Source organism: Salmo trutta, chromosome 1, assembly GCF_901001165.1.
Source record: "Salmo trutta chromosome 1, fSalTru1.1, whole genome shotgun sequence".
Classification (NCBI taxonomy): domain Eukaryota; kingdom Metazoa; phylum Chordata; class Actinopteri; order Salmoniformes; family Salmonidae; genus Salmo; species Salmo trutta.
Window position 1 is genome coordinate 27,101,983 of NC_042957.1, and position 18,369 is coordinate 27,120,351.

An 18,369-nucleotide genomic window follows, 5' to 3' on the forward strand; every position below is an offset into this window, starting at 1 on the left:
TTTTTCGAAAATCTCTGGGAAAATATATGGTGATCTGGTCTTACAATAAAATGCAGAGCTTGAAACTTCAAGTAGATATTACGCATTTTTCATTACATTTCACAATTGCACTCAAAGGATTTCTGAAGTACATTTCTGAAGGAATTCATTATTCAAAACATACAGTGCATTCGGAAAGTATTCTGACCCCTTGACATTTCACATTTTGTTACATTACAGCCTTATTCTAAAATTGATTCAATGTTTCCACCTCCCCCTTATCAATCTACACACAATACCCCATAATGACAAAGCAAAAACAGGTTTTAAGAATTTTTTGCAAATGTGATATTTCCGTTTTTTTAAATTTTATATACATTTACATAAGTATTCAGACCCTTTACTCAGTACTTTGTTGAAGCACCTCTGGCAGCGATTACAGCCTCAAAACTTCTTGGGTAGGACGCTACAAGCTTGGCACACCTGTATTCAGGGAGTTTCTCCCATTCTTTCTGCAGATCCTCTCAAGCTCTGTCAGGTTGGATGTGGAGCGTCGCGGTACAGCTATTTTCAGGTCTCTCCAAAGATGTTCGATCTGTTTTAAGTCCGGGCTCTGGCTGGGCCACTCAAGGACATTGAGACTTGTCCCGAAGCCTCTCCTATTTTGTCTTGGCTGTGTGCTTAGGGTCGTTGTCCTGCTGGAAGGTGAACCTTCTCCCCAGTCTGAAGTCCTGAGTGCTCTGGAGCAGGTTTTCATCAAGGATCACTCTGTACATTGCTCCGTTCATCTTTCCCTCAATCCTGACTAGTCTCCCAGTCCCTGTCACTGAAAAACACCCCCACAGCATGATACTGCCACCACTATGCTTCACCGTAGTGATGGTGCCAGGTTTCCTCCAGACGTGACGCTTGGCATTCAGGCCAAAAATTCAATCTCGGTTTCATCAGGCCAGAGAACCTTGTTTCCAGAGTCTTTAGGTGCACTTTGGCAAACTCCAAGCGGGCTGTCATGTGCCTTTTTCTGAGGAGTGGCTTCCGTCTGGCCACTCTACCATAAAAGGCCTGATTGGTGGAGTGCTGCAGAGATGGTTGTCCGTCTGGAAGGTTCTCCCATCTTCACAGAGGAACTCCAGAGCTCTGTCAGAGTGACCATCGAGTTCTTGGTCATCTCCCTGACCAAGGCCCTTCTGCCCCTGATTGCTCAGTTTTGCCGGGCGGCCAGCTCTAGGAAGTCTTGGTGGTTTGTTCTGGGGACCTTCAATGCTGCACAAATGTTTTGGTAACCTTCCCCAGATCTGTGCCTCGACACAATACTGTCTCAGAGCTCTACGGACAATTCCTTCGACCTCATGGCTTGATTTTTGTTCTGACATGCATTGTCAACTGTGAGACCTTATATAGACAGGTGTGTGCCTTTCCAAATCATGTCCAATCAATAGAATTTACCACAGGTGGACTCCAATCAAGTTGTAGAAACATCTCAAGGATGATCAATTGAAACAGGATGCATCCGAGCTCAATTTTGAGTCTCACAAAAGGGTCTGAATACTTATGTAAATAAGGTATTTGTTGTTGTTTTTTAATATATACACATTTGCATTTCTAAAAATGTTTTAGCCTTGACATTATGGGGTATTGTGTGTAGATTGATGAGGGGGAAAAAAACATTTCATCCATTGTAAATTCCATAACTTACCTAAGCTTTGACTAAATGCGTGAGCCGACTTTCTCAAAAATTCCAAATTGTCCTTCGATAACTTTTAAAAGTTTACCTAATCAAATTGTGAGCTACATTATTTATTTTAGAGAGATGTGAATACCTGATGGAAAAGCTAAATCATAACTGCTAGACATTTGGCATCTGAAATAAAACATTTGGCATTCAACTTTTGAGAACATCGCGAATGTGAATCAAGGAATTCATCTTCAAATTGGATTACACAGCAATGACTGTACATTACAGATGTTTAGTTGAATCAAAGAGTATCTCACTCCTATAATTGAAAATGAGGTGCAGACATTTCAATCATGTCTGCAGAACTCAACCATGGGAGACTGCCACTGCTGTTAATGGCCTTTCTGTGAGGCAGTGCCATAATCCACTTCTGAAGGGAAATTGAATCTGCTAGAAGGCCTGTCCCTGACTAGCTTTGAAAAAAAAGTTAAATGCCAATACTCCTAAAGAGCTCTTAGCAGCTAGGATGGGTTTGAAGATATTCATTACTAGAGTTCCCTAACAGACATAAGTGGTGTGATAAGTTTTACTTAGCGGATATTTGTACAGAGTTGAGGAACTAGATAGCATTATCCATCTAGCCTACCTCACATTCTAGTGTTTAGTGCATTATGATATCTGACCAAAAATCTATTAAATCAACAAATAATAATGTGAATACAATGGGACAATAGTAGATAGACTTGTTCTACTGTGAGCAAACCTGTTTAAACATTGCAAATTGTAGGCTAGCTGATATCTTACCGTTTCTAACTGGTCCATCAGTTTCACAAGAAACTTCCGACATTCTGGGGTTTTGCTGTCCAGTTTCATTCCCGTCTGCATGGCATAAAGCCGACCTGACAGAGAAGGAAACAGGTATCACTATTTAATCTCAGAGCAATGCGTCACTGGTGATGCTTCATGTTTCACTGAAAATGTTTCTACAATATCAAAATGTCAACACCCTCTGGTTCCCAGATCTGATCATCTGTCAAGTATTTCATTTGAGATTTTTGGTTATCGTAGATGTTTTAAGATTAAAACACCAAGTTGATATAGTAAGAGCAAAAGTGGACTGGGTACATTGTTCTGTATGTTATGTGGAGGAAAGAAATCCAAAATGTGTTTTTGCGTTCACGATGAGGTCTTTCAAATTAAAAGTACCCTAATAATTTGTCCAGCATGCAGTCTGAGAACCTCTAGAAATAGGCCTTACTAGTTTCTTAAAACTTGAGCCTTACTTGATTGTTTTCACATTCTTCTGTTAGTTATGCCACTCACTTTGGGTGAAATTATTCATCCTCTCAACAGTGCAAGTCTGTGAAAGAGGCTGTGTAAATATTAGCATTATTGCGGTTGTCTCCTTAGCATTGTACCACTGAGCACATAACAGCCTGGATACACAGTCTTGGCTCTCATGTATTTAAAAACACACTGTCCGTCCACCCTCTCCTCCATGTTGCCAGATCCTTGCATGCTTCAATTGTATGCATCCAGGCTCTGGACCATTAGCGCCCTTCTCTAGTTTTCAGAGATTTAAAACATGCGCACACCCAGACATCTGGTGAAGGATAGTCCCATGAGCCTTAACGTCTTCGCTGTGTGCAACTTTTGGACGCACACTGAATGTTTGAGTCGTCACTGCCAAGTCCAACAACTCTGGGCTTACAGCTGTTTCGAGTGCTGCAGTTTCCAACCAACAAAGAACTGTCTAAGTTCAGGTCCTCTTTTTTTGACTTGGTGGGAGACGTGTGTGTGTGTGTGGGGGGGCTCGGATGGTTGAAGGGCAGCTCTCAGGGAACTGTGGGGGGGGGATCTTGGAGAGTTGGTGGCCTGGCGGTTGGGAGCTTGGACCGGTGGCCGATAGGTCGCTGGTTCGGGTCCCTGGTTCGGGTCCCCATTTTTGACCTTGTGAGAGATCTGCCCACTTGCCCTTGGGCAGGGCGTTGACCCTGGTTGGTCCTGTGGGTCGCTCTGGATGGGAGTCTGTTAGATGACTGAATGTAATGTAAATGTTGAGCGTAAATGGCTTCACTGCAAGTAGATTGTATGTTTTAATATTCCATAAAAAATAATAAAGCAAATAACATACTGGAGGATAAAAAGACAGACAACATGACTGTAAAACAGAGGGAAAACACCTGGGTCTTTTATGCGAAATATTTAATGGATTGACAGATTAAAGAGAAGAGGGACACAAATCAGATGAAGACGTGCTGGAAAAACTTAAAAGCCAAAAAGGATGTGGCAGAGGAGAGGGTGGGGGTTATTTCAGACCGGAGGGAGACATCCATCCAAGGGAATTGATCCTCTCCCCCAGAAGATATGCAAGATGATTCCCCAGCATTCTGACCCTCTCCTTAACCCCTATGATGATGACGGACAACTCGACCCACCAATATTTAGTAAGCATAAATAACTGGTATGACTCGACTATAATGCACGTTTTAACTAACGTTAATGCTACTTCACTACAATATCATTATCAGTCCCGTTAGAGCATGTTGCCTAACATCATCATTCGTACCAAGGCTGGCCCTACCATAAACCCCAATTAAATTCCAATTAAATCTACTGCAGATTGAGGTCCTGAATTTACAAAATGAGCTACTGCAAATTCAGGAACAACCAAATTGACAGTTCTATTCACACGTGATACATGAATGAAGATGTGGGAAGTGACACCTATGACTACAGGTGTTGGATCTTAATTTGATGAACCGGTTGCAGAAATTGGTCAAATTAAGATCCTACATATGCAGGCTGTAGAACAATAATACAAAACAATACTTGGAAGAAGCCAGTGAGAAAACGAGTATAACCAGGAAAGGGTAGAAGAAAAAGCAGAATACGGACTGTTTTGAACGTGTAGTCTAGAGCCTGAGGTGTGAGGCTCTGAGTCCCTGAAGGACTTCAGTCAGAGCCTTAATAATGTGCCGTCTCCAACCGGGAGAGAACAACAAATCGCTCCAGCTGTAGTTCAAAGTCATTAGCTAGACAAAGTAAGGCAGGCAAATGGACTCTGCTTACCCAGAACCCATGTAGGTGTCCTCCTCTCTAATGAAGATAACACCTTTCACCACCCACACATTTGCAATTTAAATGAACACAGGTTGATGGATGCTGCTGTCCCAAAGGAAATTAAAAGGTGTGCCACTAGAACAGCTTGTAGCATATACCCTGTCTAGCCAAGGAACAAGGGTCTGCCATTCTTCAAAGAGTGACCATGCAATTTGCTAAGCAGGGGATCATAGAATAGGCTACACCAAACCATGAGCAAGCACAATATTTCAGCTAATGTTTGTTACCAAAATGACAATGTAAAGTACTGTATTTTATTGAGCTCTTCAGTAAGACCAGTGATGCACTTGTCATTCTGACCTATAAGTTTTGACAACTACCTGGCCAACTGTCTTTGCCTCAAATGCAACAGGCTTCTATAGACCTGCCTGTGAGCTGAAGAGGCCAGAACGTAGGCAAGCCAACATCAGCTTCCATTTCAGCAGCACATCAATAGGCCTTTTAGTCAAATAAAATATTCAGTTAGACTAAATCAGCAAAAGTCACATTTCCAGTCAGTACATTGTAAAACACAGTGATTCCCAGCAGAAAAGAAAAAAGCAAATATGCCCAGCTGGGAGTGCTCTAAGTAAGGCAAAAATACAGTGGGTTAATTTAAATAAAGGCACCTGTCTTTGATACAAGGCTGCTCTCAGTATGAAGCCTATGAGTGGGCAAAATTAAATGTTTTACTGTAAATGTCAATGTTTACAGACCAAGGAATTCAGTAATCATTCTTGTCCAGATGAACAGTGATAGGTATGAGGCAGTGAGGAAGTAACAGATAGCTTACAGTGCATTGGAAAGTATACAGACCTTCACTTTTTCCACATTTTGTTACGTTACAGCCTTGTTCTAAAATTGATTAAATACATTTTTCCTCATCAATCTACCCACAATACCCAAAAAGGACAAAACGAAAACAGTTTATTAAAAATAAAAAACAGAAATACCTTATTTACATAAGTATTCAGACCCTTTTTTTTTTTATGAGACTCGAAATTGAGCTCAGGTGCACCGTGTTTCCATTGATCATCCTTGAGATGTTTATACAACTTGGAGTCCACCTGTCGTAAATTAAATTGATTGAACATGATTTGGAAAGGCAGACACCTGTCTATATAAAGGTCCCACAGTTGACAGTACATGTCACAGCAAAAATCAAGCCATGAGGTCGAAGGATTTGTCCGTAGAGCACCGAGACAGGATTGTGTCGAGGCACAGATTAGGGGAAGGGTACCAAAAAATATCTGCAGCATTGAAGGTCCCCAAGAACACAGTGGTCGCCATCATTCTTAAATGGAAGAAGTTTGGAACCACCAAGACTCTTCCTAGAGCTGGCCGCCCAGCCAAACTGAGCAATCAAGGGAGAGGGGCCTTAGTCAGGGAGGTGACCAGGAACCCGATGGTCACTCTGACAGAGCTCCAGAGTTCTTCTGTGGAGATGGGAGAACCTCCCAGAATGACAACCATCTCTGCAGCACTCCACCAATCATGGTAGAGTGGCCAGACAGAAGCCACTCCTCAGTAAAAGGCACATGACAGCCCGCTAGGAGTTTGCCAAAAGGCACCTAAAGGACTCTCAGACCATGAGAAACAAGATTAAGTGGTCTGATGAAACGAACACTTTGGACTGAATGCCAAGCATCACGTCTGGAGGAAACCCGGCCCTATCCCTAGGATGAAGCATGCTGATGGGATGTTTTTCAGGGGTAGGGACTGCAAGACTGGTCAGGATCGAGGGACAGATGAACGGAGCAAAGTACAGAGAGATCCTTGATGAAAACTTGCTCCAGAGCGCTCAGGACCTCAGACTGGGGCGAAGGTTCATCTTCCAACAGGACAACGACCCTAAGCAAACAGCCACAATGCAGGAATGGCTTGGGGACAAATCTCAATGTCCTTGAGTGGCCCAGCCAGAGCCCGGACATGAACCCGATCGAAAATCTCTGGAAAGACCTGAAAATAGCGGTGCAGAGACGCTCCACATCCAACCTGACAGAGCTCGAGAGGATCTGCAGAGAAGAATGGGAGAAACTCCCCAAATACAGGTGTGCCAAGCGTGTAGCATCTTACCCAAGGAGACTAGATGCTGTAATCGCTTCCAAAGGTGCTTCAACAAAATACTGAGTAAAAGGTCTGAATACTTTTTTTATTTATTTAACTAGGCAAATGTGATATTTCAGGTTTTTAAAGATGTATGCATTTGCAAACACCTGTTTCTGCTTTGTCATTATGGGGTATTATGTGTAGATTGATGAGGGAAAGAAAATATTTGATCAATTTTAGAATAAGGCTGTAACGTAACAAAATGTGGAAAAAGTGAAGAGGTCTGAATACTTTCCGAATGCACTTCAAGTCTGTTTCAATTATAAATTAGACAATCTAGGCTAAATTCCGCATTCAAGGCAGCTATATTACACGGCCTAAAAGAGTGAGAAAATACATATATTTCTTTGTTTCTCAAGTTTCTGACAGCAGTACCCCACCTGGAATGCCATCATAGTGTATGGCCGGTTGAACGCGGCTGCATTAAAAATGAACAAGGAAAAGCCTGGGGCTGGAACCAAAATGCCAGACTGGGCCTGTTAAATGGTTATCTCCATCTCTCCAACGATAACACTGACTCAATTCAAATGACAACTGAACATAAAACCCAGGAAGGACACGGTCACCAACTTGTGAGACAGAAGCAGAACATAATAATACACAGTCACTACTTTAGGGTTACTGAAGGCATTCAATTTGATTCTATTCAGTTCAGTTTAGATAGACAATATTTAATATGCTCACCATAATTACATGTATTGTTAATGGGCTTCACCCTCTATCATCTATCAAAACAAAGCATGTCAAAAAACAGGAGAATATTAATAATTGAGAACACTGTTCAAAGTTTAGGGGGAAAGAAATCCCTGTCTTTAACTACAGACAATGGCAAGCTGAGAATGAAAAGGTCTCGCAAAACTATGCCAAAGTATGCCTGTCGATATTTCCTAAACAGCTAACCACAACCAAAGCCATGGGGATCAATTTGCTCGTATGATGTTGGTCACAGCACATCACAGTGCGAACTCACAATCTCATCCTTTGTCAAGCCATTACGCTCATACAGTTTAACATCCAATTTTCCTCCCGTGAAACAATGCTACACTGAGACCATTCACAATACAAGGCCATGAAAATAAAAACCATAATTCAACTGTACTTCAGGGGGAAAAAATGATTTTGCCATAGGCAGAACTTTTTGTGCGAGTGTGTTGAGTAAGGGAACAACATGGACGGCCAGAGTGGTTACAGTATTCTCTCACAAGTTTTTGGAAATCATCTCTCGCCCAGACTGAGATGAAGGAGAACGACAAACTACAGTGTCCAATGATATGTTGACTTAAAAAGGTGACACAAAAATAGACAGTCAGCAGCAGTCATTCGTCCTCTAGCCTACTTTGATTATATATAAATATTGAATGCAGCTTAAAGGATAACTCTTTTCATTAGTCCATTGTTGACATAGTCACAAAATGTTTTGCTTGTCAGCAATCAAGTTGTCAAGATATTTAAACTGTCAAAATACAGAAATCATCCCTGTGTGATGCACTATGTGGCCAATTTTCCAGGGATCAGTGTCCTCTACTGTAGACAGTTGTCTTCGAAGAGAATGTTCAAGAATACTTCCCAATCTTACAAGCAGCCATTTAATATTTTTCCCCTACAACGGTTCTTTCACAGAAACAGGAGGATGGTAGTTGAAACCCCACTATGTAGGCCTACACTAAGACATCCTTGTCAATATATCTTGAAGCAACAAAACCGCCTATAACATTAGGTCAATAATCTTTCGGGTTCCAGAAATATTAGAATGTAACTAGCATCCTTGTTAAACGGTTATAAATGGGAAGAATACATGCTTGTCCTGGCATGCATCCCCTACGCAAGCTTGACGTTAGACATAAAAAAATTAATGTAAAACTGTGTGAGCCGAGACCTCAGTTTGGATGTGACCAAGTATTTTCACTGACATCTGCAGTGAGAACAGAATTGTGTATTCTGGAATGCTAGCCTGCGTACTCTCTCTCCTCACTACAAGGATGTTATTATGTAGCTGCATTTCAATCCGAAGGCTGGATGAACTCCAGGAAGCGGGAGGGAAAACAATGTTAAAGAGAGCCTTTTCCATAAATGAATATTGTAGTACAGTGCCATGGTGCAAGGGGCATACACTAGTAGGAAAGATACAGGTGTCACAGTCAAGAAAAGGGGCACTTGGGTAAAATAATGGTGGTTAAAGGGGAATGGAAACACTAGGATTTAGAACGCCAGCTAACTAACTGTAAATGACAATATTGGCACGGTTTTTTTTTGGGGGGGGGGGGGTTTAATATCGCAGATACATTGATGGAAACTACAATGTAATTGTCTGCATCACCTCCAATCCACCATATATATCTGAGCCTTTTTTTTTTATATGTAGATATATTTCCTTTATTACCCTGCAACCCTACCACACATCCCCCACGTAGAGGCCTGCATTTCCAGCTTATACATACTATATACAATTTATGGACACAGTCTATTTTACAACAGTTCTAATTTGTTAGTTTTTACTCCTGTCCTTCCTCTACCCTTAACCATCAATTTCTGATGTCCATCCGGTTTGATTTCCATTTGCCATATCTTTCAAACTTTGCTGTATCAAAAAGGTTCTTAACATATACATGTTTTACGGGCACAGTATTTTTTACATTAGTTATCTAGTTGATATTAGTTGTTATTAGTCCCACCCTTCAGCTCCATTCAACCCCTCCCATCTATCTCTTAACACCATCCATATTGGATTTCTATTTGCCATATATTTTTTACTGTGCTGTGATGTTTCACAAAAGTTCTGAAGCTTTCTGTTCTCATTGTTTATTTTTTCGAAAAGTATTATTATATTATTGATCGATTGATGATTACTTTTCAGATCGCCCAATCGTGCTATCTGCAGGGTTAGCTCCAGGCAAATATTGTAATTCTTCAGGCATTCCTGGACCTGTGACCAAAAACAAGATACATTTGGACAGTACCAAAACAAATTATCTAATGATTCTGACTCTTCGCAGCAAAATCTGCAGAGCTGGGAAGGTTGCATCCCCCACATAAATAACATTTTATTAGTTGCAAGAATTTTGTATAATAATTTTGAATCCGGCGTCGTTTTGCGTATCTGTTCATAAACCATGTGCCATGGAATAGGTACGTCAAAAATATATTCCCATCTATAATGGCTTGCTGTCAATTGTTTGGTCCTTAAATTTAACTGGTATACTTTTTTATTTATCATAATTTTCTTTAACCAATTATGGTCTTTATTAATGCAGGGCCGGCTTTTGCGTGACTCTGAAGTCAGCGATGTTGATGATGGTCGGTCGGTAACCCCTACAGACCACAACCCTCGAAATTGAAAAGGGAGGGGCAAGCAGAGCGACTCAACGTACGCCTATGACTCCTTTCCATTCGTAAACTCCCGGTTGCTGCATCGAAAGTTCCCTTTGCGATGAATTCATCCTCCGCGAAGTGCTGGCTGCAGATCCTGCTAGCCCGAGCTGAGCTGTCATTTACTGAGTGATTTTTTTGGAGCCAATTCCTACAGCCTGTTGCTATACAGTTCATGTTTGAATTACTACTTGATGTTGCCATCTTCCTGAGCACTCGAAAACTCTATACCAGACAATTTGCTGATTCCTGCCAGTGATGAACTGGCGTCTATCGTTACTATGGCAATTTAAAATGGCGCTGACCATAGCTCAAATAAACCTTGTCGACGATCAAAATACTAAATATAGAGATGTTTTTCTGCTACATGCACATGTTTAGTATTAGTGGATTGAATACACCCGTTTGCTTAGATTTACTTCCTAAAGTGTTTCCATTCCCCTTTATTTATAGGGAAACAAATCATTGCTTCTTTAAAATCATAAATCATGAAATAATCCTAATGTTACACTACTTCAAAGGTAGACTAATCAATTGGATCCTATTCAGTCTAGTTCAAATAACGGTAGATATTTTCTTCGTGAGTTTGATTTACATTGGACCTTTGAAGCTAAATAGCCTAGTCTGGCTGACACCTAACTTGAATCCTCCTGATTTCAGAGTCTGGAAAGGCTCCTTGATGTTGTCAACATGATGTGATTATAATGAAGGGGGCTTTGCTTTTTACTGGTTGGTTCTCCTCTGCGTCTTTCTCACTCAAATACCCACATGGACAGCCACACACAGACCCTGAGTGCCGCCTCCTAACAATACAACCGTTAGATTTTCTAATCCAAACAAAGAGAGGTTTTAACCCCCAAGGAATTTGCTGTTCAGAGAACAAATCGAAACTCTTGCACAATATCTGTGCGAATACTAAATTGACAACGGGCTCCTGTCCAGAGCAGTGCGTCCAAATCACATGGGTCGCGTTAGCCAGGCTAAGAACAGCCTGGGCTATAGGCTACTCTGCAATCAAGTGGGGGGCTACATCTGTCTTGATGCTTTGAATTATACTAAACAAAAATATAAACGTAACATGTAAAGTGTTGGTCCCATTTTTCATGAGCTGAAATAAAAGATCCCAGAAATTCTCAATAGGCACAAAAAGCTTATTTATCTCAAATTTTGTGCACTAATTTCTTCACATTCCTGTTAGTGAGCAATTCTCCTTTGCCAAGATAATCCATCCACCTGACAGTTGTGGCATATCAAGAAGCGGTTTAAACAGCACCTTGTGCTGGGGACAATAAAAGGGAGTGTGCAATTGGCATGCTGCATGGAGGAATGTCCAACAGAGTTGTTGCCAGATCATTTAATGTTAATTTCTAGATCATAACAACATTCTTTTTGAAAATGTGGCATTTCACTCAACCGGCCTCACAACAGCAGACCACCAGCCAATGACCTCCACATCCGGCTTCTTCACCTGCGGGATCATCGGGGGGGGGGGGGGGGGGGGGCTTAGGAGTATTTCTGTCTGCAATAATGCCCCTTGTGGGGAAAACAAATTCAGAGGACCACCCCGGCATAGTCATGTGAAATCCATAGATTAGAGCCTAATGAATTTATTTCAATTGACTGATTTCCTTCTATGAACTATAACTCAGTAAAATCTTTGAGACTGTTGCATGTTGCATTTCTATTTTTGTTCTGTATAGATTCAGAACAATGAAGGATTGCTCAACCATAACATTTCCAAACAAAAGGCAGAATGAGTTTGAGAGAAGAAGTCAGTGATTATGGCTCTCAGCTTTACAACCTCCCAAAGACAATGGTTGAGTCATTCAGAGACATGTTGGTGCTGACCTCCAGTGGCATGCTGAATTAATGGTCCACTCTGCCGCACATTGGCCGTGCAACAAGGAACTCTGACGCTGATAGACATTCAACCATCTTTGCTTCAGTCCAAACAAGCCTAAATAAAATCAGACAAAATTGGAAAAGTTAAGAAAAAAACTAAGTTACCACAACTATACTTTGTCTAAACCCCATCAACCGACAATCCCCCCTGCCATAACATTATTTTTTTGCAGATCAATATTCATAATAGTACACACAAAAAAAAACAGGACAGACATCATCCAAAGGACACCAATTACTTTACTAATTTCCTTTCAATTCTACCAACACACCCGCCATTCCAATTTGAATAAACGACCCAGGCGGGCAGTGAAACAGCACAGCGGTCCCAAACTGGAAAGACATGTTTCCAAGCATATTTGGCTAATCCACCTCACAGCATGTTCTGCACATCCCATTCAACCAAAGGCAGCCATTGTCAGTCAACTGTATCTCTGTAATAAGCCATGTTAAAGCTTGTATTGGAAGACAGCAGCCCCTCTCAATGGGAGCCTATCAGGCTCCAGCTTCCAGGCAGGGACCAAGGCCACAGTATAGTCTATCAGTGAGAGAACCGTTCTCCAACAGTCCATTTTACACATGGTTCCCTATATGTAACCTGGTAGAAACGACCAACGTAGATTTGTTAGGGCCGATACTGATACCAATTTTTGGGAGTCAAGGAGGGTGAGGGCCGATATTCAAAATCAAACATTTGAATATTGATGACATTTCTCAGACACAGCCATGTATGCATTCATTTATCAATTTTAAAATCAAACAATACATTTGACTTCATTTTTACCAAACTACATAACGTTTTATTTATTTTTTATGGTACATTTCTTGATAAACTGGGTAAATTAAAAGGGCATAGGCCTACTCACAACACAGGTGAATGCATATTAAATAGAAGTGTACATTGAGTTATTGAGCTTGTTTTGGAGTCTATGGTGCTGCAGATGACAATCTGTTTTCCTTCCATTTGGGACTTATATTAGTCTACTGATCAACAACATTTGCATCGAAACACCACTCCAGCATGTCATGCCTGTATGGAAGGACATCATATAGGCACTGCTGTTGGTTTGAGAATATAAAATAACATCTATTCAATGCAAATGGGTACAACGTAACGTCATGATGTGATCACAGATGCTTATGAAAGCAGTCCTTTTATATCATTTCCGTGATCAAGAATGTGATTTTTTTTCTGCTGCCCGGACGAAATTCAAAACAACTCAATTGACTGTTAAGAACTGGGTGGGTTGTAGCTTGATCCTACTGCTACGATAGAGCGAGGCTTTAACTAGTGACCATATCCCGCAAAGGTCAGAGGTGTTGCTAACATTTACAATAGCAAATTTGAATTTACAAAATTTGAGCTTCCAGTCATGAAATCTATGCAGCCTACTCAATCACTTTTTTATAGCTACTGTTTACAGGCCTCCTGGGCCATATACAGCGTTCCTCACTGAGTTCCCTGAATTCCTATCGGACATTGTAGTCATAGCAGATAATATTCTAATTTTTGGTGACTTTAATATTCACATGGAAAAGTTCACAGGCCCACTCCAAAAGGGTTTCGGAGCCATCATCGACTCAGTGGGTTTTGTCCAACATGTCTCCGGACCTACTCACTGCCACAGTCATACTCTGGACCTAGTTTTGTCCCATGGAATAAATGTTGTGGATCTTAATGTTTTTCCTCATAATCCTGGATTACCGGACCACCATTTTATTATGTTTGCAATCGCAACAAATAATCTGTTCAGACCCCCAACCAAGGAGCATCAAAAGTCGTGCTATAAATTCTCAGACAACCCAAAGATTCCTTGATGCCCTTCCAGACTCCCTCTGCCTACCCAAGGACGTCAGAGGGCAAAAATCAGTTAACCACCTAACTGAGGAACTCAATTTAACCTTGCGCAACACTCTAGATGCAGTTGCACACCTAAAAACATTTGTCATAAGAAATTAGCTCCCTGGTATACAGAAAATACACGAGCTCTGAAGCAAGCTTCCAGAAAATTGGAACGGAAATGGCGCCACACCAAACTGGAAGTCTTCCGACTAGCTTGGAAAGACAGTACCGTGCAGTATCGAAGAGCCCTCACTGCTGCTCGATCATCCTATTTTTCCAACTTAATTGAGGAAAATAAGAACAATCTGAAATTTATTTTTGATACTGTCGCAAAGCTAACTAAAAAGCAGCATTCCCCAAGAGAGGATGGCTTTCACTTCAGCAGTAATAAATTCATGAACTTCTTTGAGGAAAAGATCCTGATCATTAGAAAGCAAATTACAGCTCCGTTGTCCTGAGTCTGCACAACTCTGCCAGGACCTAGGATCAAGGGAGACACTAAAGTGTTTTATTACTATGTCTCTTGACACAATGATGAAAATAATCATGGCCTCTAAACATTCAAGCTGCATACTGGACCCTATTCCAACTAAACTACTGAAAGAGCTGCTTCCTGTGCTTGGCCCTCCTATGTTGAACATAACAAACATCTCTCTATCCACCGGATGTGTACCAAACTCACTAAAAGTGGAAGTAATAAAGCCTCTCTTGAAAAAGCCAAACCTTGACCCAGAAAATATAAAAAACTATCAGCCTATATCGAATCTTCCATTCCTCTCAAAAATCTTAGAAAAAGCTGTTGCGCAGCAACTCACTGCCTTCCTGAAGACAAACAATGTATACGAAACGTTTCAGTCTGGTTTTAGACCCCATCATAGCGCTGAGACTGCACTTGTGAAGGTGGTAAATTACCTTTTAATGGCATCAGACCAAGGCTCTGCATCTGTCCTCGTGCTCCTAGACCTTAGTGCTGCTTTTGATACCATCGATCACCACATTCTTTTGGAGAGATTGGAAACCCAAATTGGTCTACACGGACAAGTTCTGGCCTGGTTTAGATCTTATCTGTCGGAAAGATATCAGTTTGTCTCTGAATGGTTTGTCCTCTGACAAATTAACTGTAAATTTCGGTGTTCTTCAAGGTTCCGTTTTAGGACCACTATTGTTTTCACTATATATATATATTTTACCTCTTGGGGATGTCATTCGAAAACATAATGTTAAATTTCACTGCTATGCGGATGACACACAGCTGTACATTTCAATGAAACATGGTGAAGCCCCAAAATTGCCCTCGCTAGAAGCCTGTGTTTCAGACATAAGAAAGTGGATGGCTGCAAACGTTCTACTTTTAAACTCAGACAAAACAGAGATACTTGTTCTAGGTCCCAAGAAACAAAGAGATCTTCTGTTGAATCTGACAATTAATCTTGATGGTTGTACAGTCGTCTCAAATAAAACTGTGAAGAACCTCGGCATTACTCTGGAACCTGATCTCTCTTTTGAAGAACATATCAAGTCTGTTTCAAGGACAGCTTTTATTCCATCTACGTAATATTGCAAAAATCTGAAACTTTCTGTACAAAAATGATGCAGAAAAATTAATCCATACTTTTGTTACTTCTAGGTTGGACTACTGCAATGCTCTATTTTCCGGCTACCCAGATAAAGCACTAAATAAACTTCAGTTAGTGCTAAATACGGCTGCTAGAATCCTGACTAGAACCCAAAAATGTGATCATATTACTCCAGTGCTGGCTTCCTGTTAAGGCAAGGGCTGATTTCAAGGTTTTACTGCTAACCTACAAAGCATTACATGGGCTTGATCCTACCTATCTTTCCGATTTGGTCCTGCCGTACATACCTACACGTACACTACGGTCACAAGACGCAGGCCTCCTAATTGTCCCTAGAATTTCTAAGCAAACAGCTGGAGGCAGGGCTTTCTCCTATAGAGCTCCATTTTTATGGAATGGTCTGCCTACCTATGTGAGAGACGCAGACTCGGTCTCAACCTTTAAGTCTTTATTGAAGACTCATCTCTTCAGTAGGTCCTATGATTGAGTGTAGTCTGGCCCAGGAGTGTGAAGGTGAACGGAAAGGCTCTAGAGTAACGAACCGCCCTTGCTGTCTCTGCCTGGCCGGTTCCCCTCTCTCCACTGCGATTCTCTGCCTCTAACCCTACAGGGGCTGAGTCACGGGCTTACTGGTGCTCTTCCATGCCGTCCCTAGGAGGGGTGAGTCACTTGAGCGGGTTGAGTCACTGACGTGGTCTTCCTGTCTGGGTTGGCACCCCCCCCCCCCTCCACCTTGGGTTGTGCCGTGGCGGAGATCTTTGTGGGCTATACTCGGCCTTGTCTCAGGATGGTAAGTTGGTGGTTGAAAATATCCCTCTAGTGGTGTGGGGGCTGTGCTTTGGCAGAGTGAGTGGGGTTATATCATGCCTGTATGGCCCTGTCCGGGGGTATCATCGGATGGGGCCACAGTGTCTCCTGACCCCTCCTGTCTCAGCCTCCAGTATTTATACTGCAGTAGTTTATGTGTCGGGGGGCTAGGGTCAGTCTGTTATATCTGGAGTATTTCTCCTGTCTTATCCGGTGTCCTGTGTGAATTTAAGTATGCTCTCTCTAATTCTCTCTTTCTCTCGGAGGACCAGAGCCCTAGGACCATGCCTCAGGACTACCTGGCATGATGACTCCTTGCTGTCCCCAGTCCACCTGGCCGTGCTGCTGCTCCAGTTTCAACAGTTCTGCCTGCGTCTATGGAACCCTGACCTGTTCACCGGACGTGCTACCTGTCCCAGACCTGCTGTTTTCAACTCTCTAGAGACAGCAGGAGCGGTAGAGATACTCTCAATGATCGGCTATGAAAAGCCAACTGACATTTACTCTTGAGGTGCTGACTTGTTGCACCCTTGACAACTACTGTGATTATTATTATTTGACCATGCTGGTAATTTATGAACATTTGAACATCTTGGCCATGTTCTGTTATAATCTCCACCCGGCACAGCCAGAAGAGGACTGGCCACCCCTCATACCCTGGTTCCTCTCTAGGTTTCTTCCTAGGTTTTGGCCTTTCTAGGGAGTTTTTCCTAGCCATCGTGCTAGGCACCAATGACAAAATCCCGAAGTATCCCCTTTAAATTTAGGTGGCTGTCGGTCATAATATTTTGATGGCAAAACGTCATTTGTGTAAATAAACTACCGGCAATCCATCAGAAAGCATTTAAGGTTGCAGGAGGGGGCTAAGTCAAGTAATTTGAGGACGTTTTGTTATGTTTATTCGTCTAGAGAAAAGGGATTGTCACAAAATGTACCCACCGTTAGGCACATATCGTCCTTACGCTGTCTGGCAAGCCAGATAACCAGCCATGATCTTACCATATAAACTGCTTTTTCGCAAAGGAGGCAAAGCATGTTAGCTAGCTAACGTTAGCTACTAATGTTACTTTGAGCATTGTCTAAAGCCGACCTTTCTAAACCAGTTGACTAACAACTAACAGTAACTAGTAATAAATGTTATGCACCTCGACTACTTTTGTGGAATTAAAAGACGACTGAAGCAAGCGAAGGTGCAGGAAGTGCGCTTACTTAGCTACCCACTAGTAAGACTGTCAGCAAGATAACTTGTCAGTTGTAGCTCGCAAGATGATTCGTTAGCCGCTGCCATTAACTACCTGGTGTTATGATTCCATAGCTAACGTTAGCTAGCTAACCTCTCTACGCATCTCATAACATTACGATGCATAGTTATGCTGATACGTTTGCAGATGATTGGCAACTAACGTTAGCCGAGTTGGCTAGTACAAACTCACAGTAATAAGCCACGACAGGATCCCTCTTCTCATGTTCCTGTGCAGTTCTTAGATAGTGCTGAATGGCTTTTAGCTGTGGTGGAAGAGCCATCTCTAAGAATGCCAATAACACTAACTATAACAGATTAATCAACAATCGAAATGTTGATCGCTAGTTAGCTCTAAAAAAAAGTCTTCCTAATCGCGCAGAATTCTTCTGCTCTTTGTTCAATACGTGTAGCGCCATCTGCAGGACCGGAGGACTATCAAAGCAAAACAGCATCATATTGATATATTCATTACTGTGTACTGCAATGCATTCCATTGTGATCTCAAGAGCTGTGTAGCCAACAATATTCTAAGAATATGAATGTAATAACAATCAATGAGAATTATGGCATACCTGTGCAGTAAACTCTCATCAAGGAACTGCATGCAGCTTGTAAGCTATATGGTTTAGGGAGTTTTTTGACACCACAGTTATGTGCTGTGATTACACTGCATATTGACCTTTCACCCCCAAGAGATAGCATGGGGCTATCATGAACACAGGGTATGTATAGAAAACAACTGAAACTGGGCATGCAGCAGTCCTGT

At 41.8% G+C, this 18,369-nt stretch overlaps 1 protein-coding gene across 2 annotated transcripts in view; it reads right to left on the bottom strand.

Moving 5' to 3' along the window:
• LOC115192686 (vacuolar protein sorting-associated protein VTA1 homolog) overlaps window positions 1–18,013 on the bottom strand; it is a 42,255-nt gene extending 24,242 nt beyond the window's left edge. The window contains exons 1-2 of one of the 2 annotated variants that reach the window (XM_029751461.1): window positions 17,794–18,013; window positions 2,459–2,553 (exon numbers count right to left, since the gene is read on the bottom strand). In XM_029751461.1, coding sequence (XP_029607321.1) covers window positions 2,459–2,553; window positions 17,794–17,884 — 186 coding nt within the window. In that variant the 5' untranslated portion in view covers window positions 17,885–18,013. The remainder of the gene's footprint in view (window positions 1–2,458; window positions 2,554–17,793) is intronic. The other variant, XM_029751470.1, reaches the window with a different exon arrangement.
• Between the last annotated feature and the right edge of the window lie 356 nt (window positions 18,014–18,369).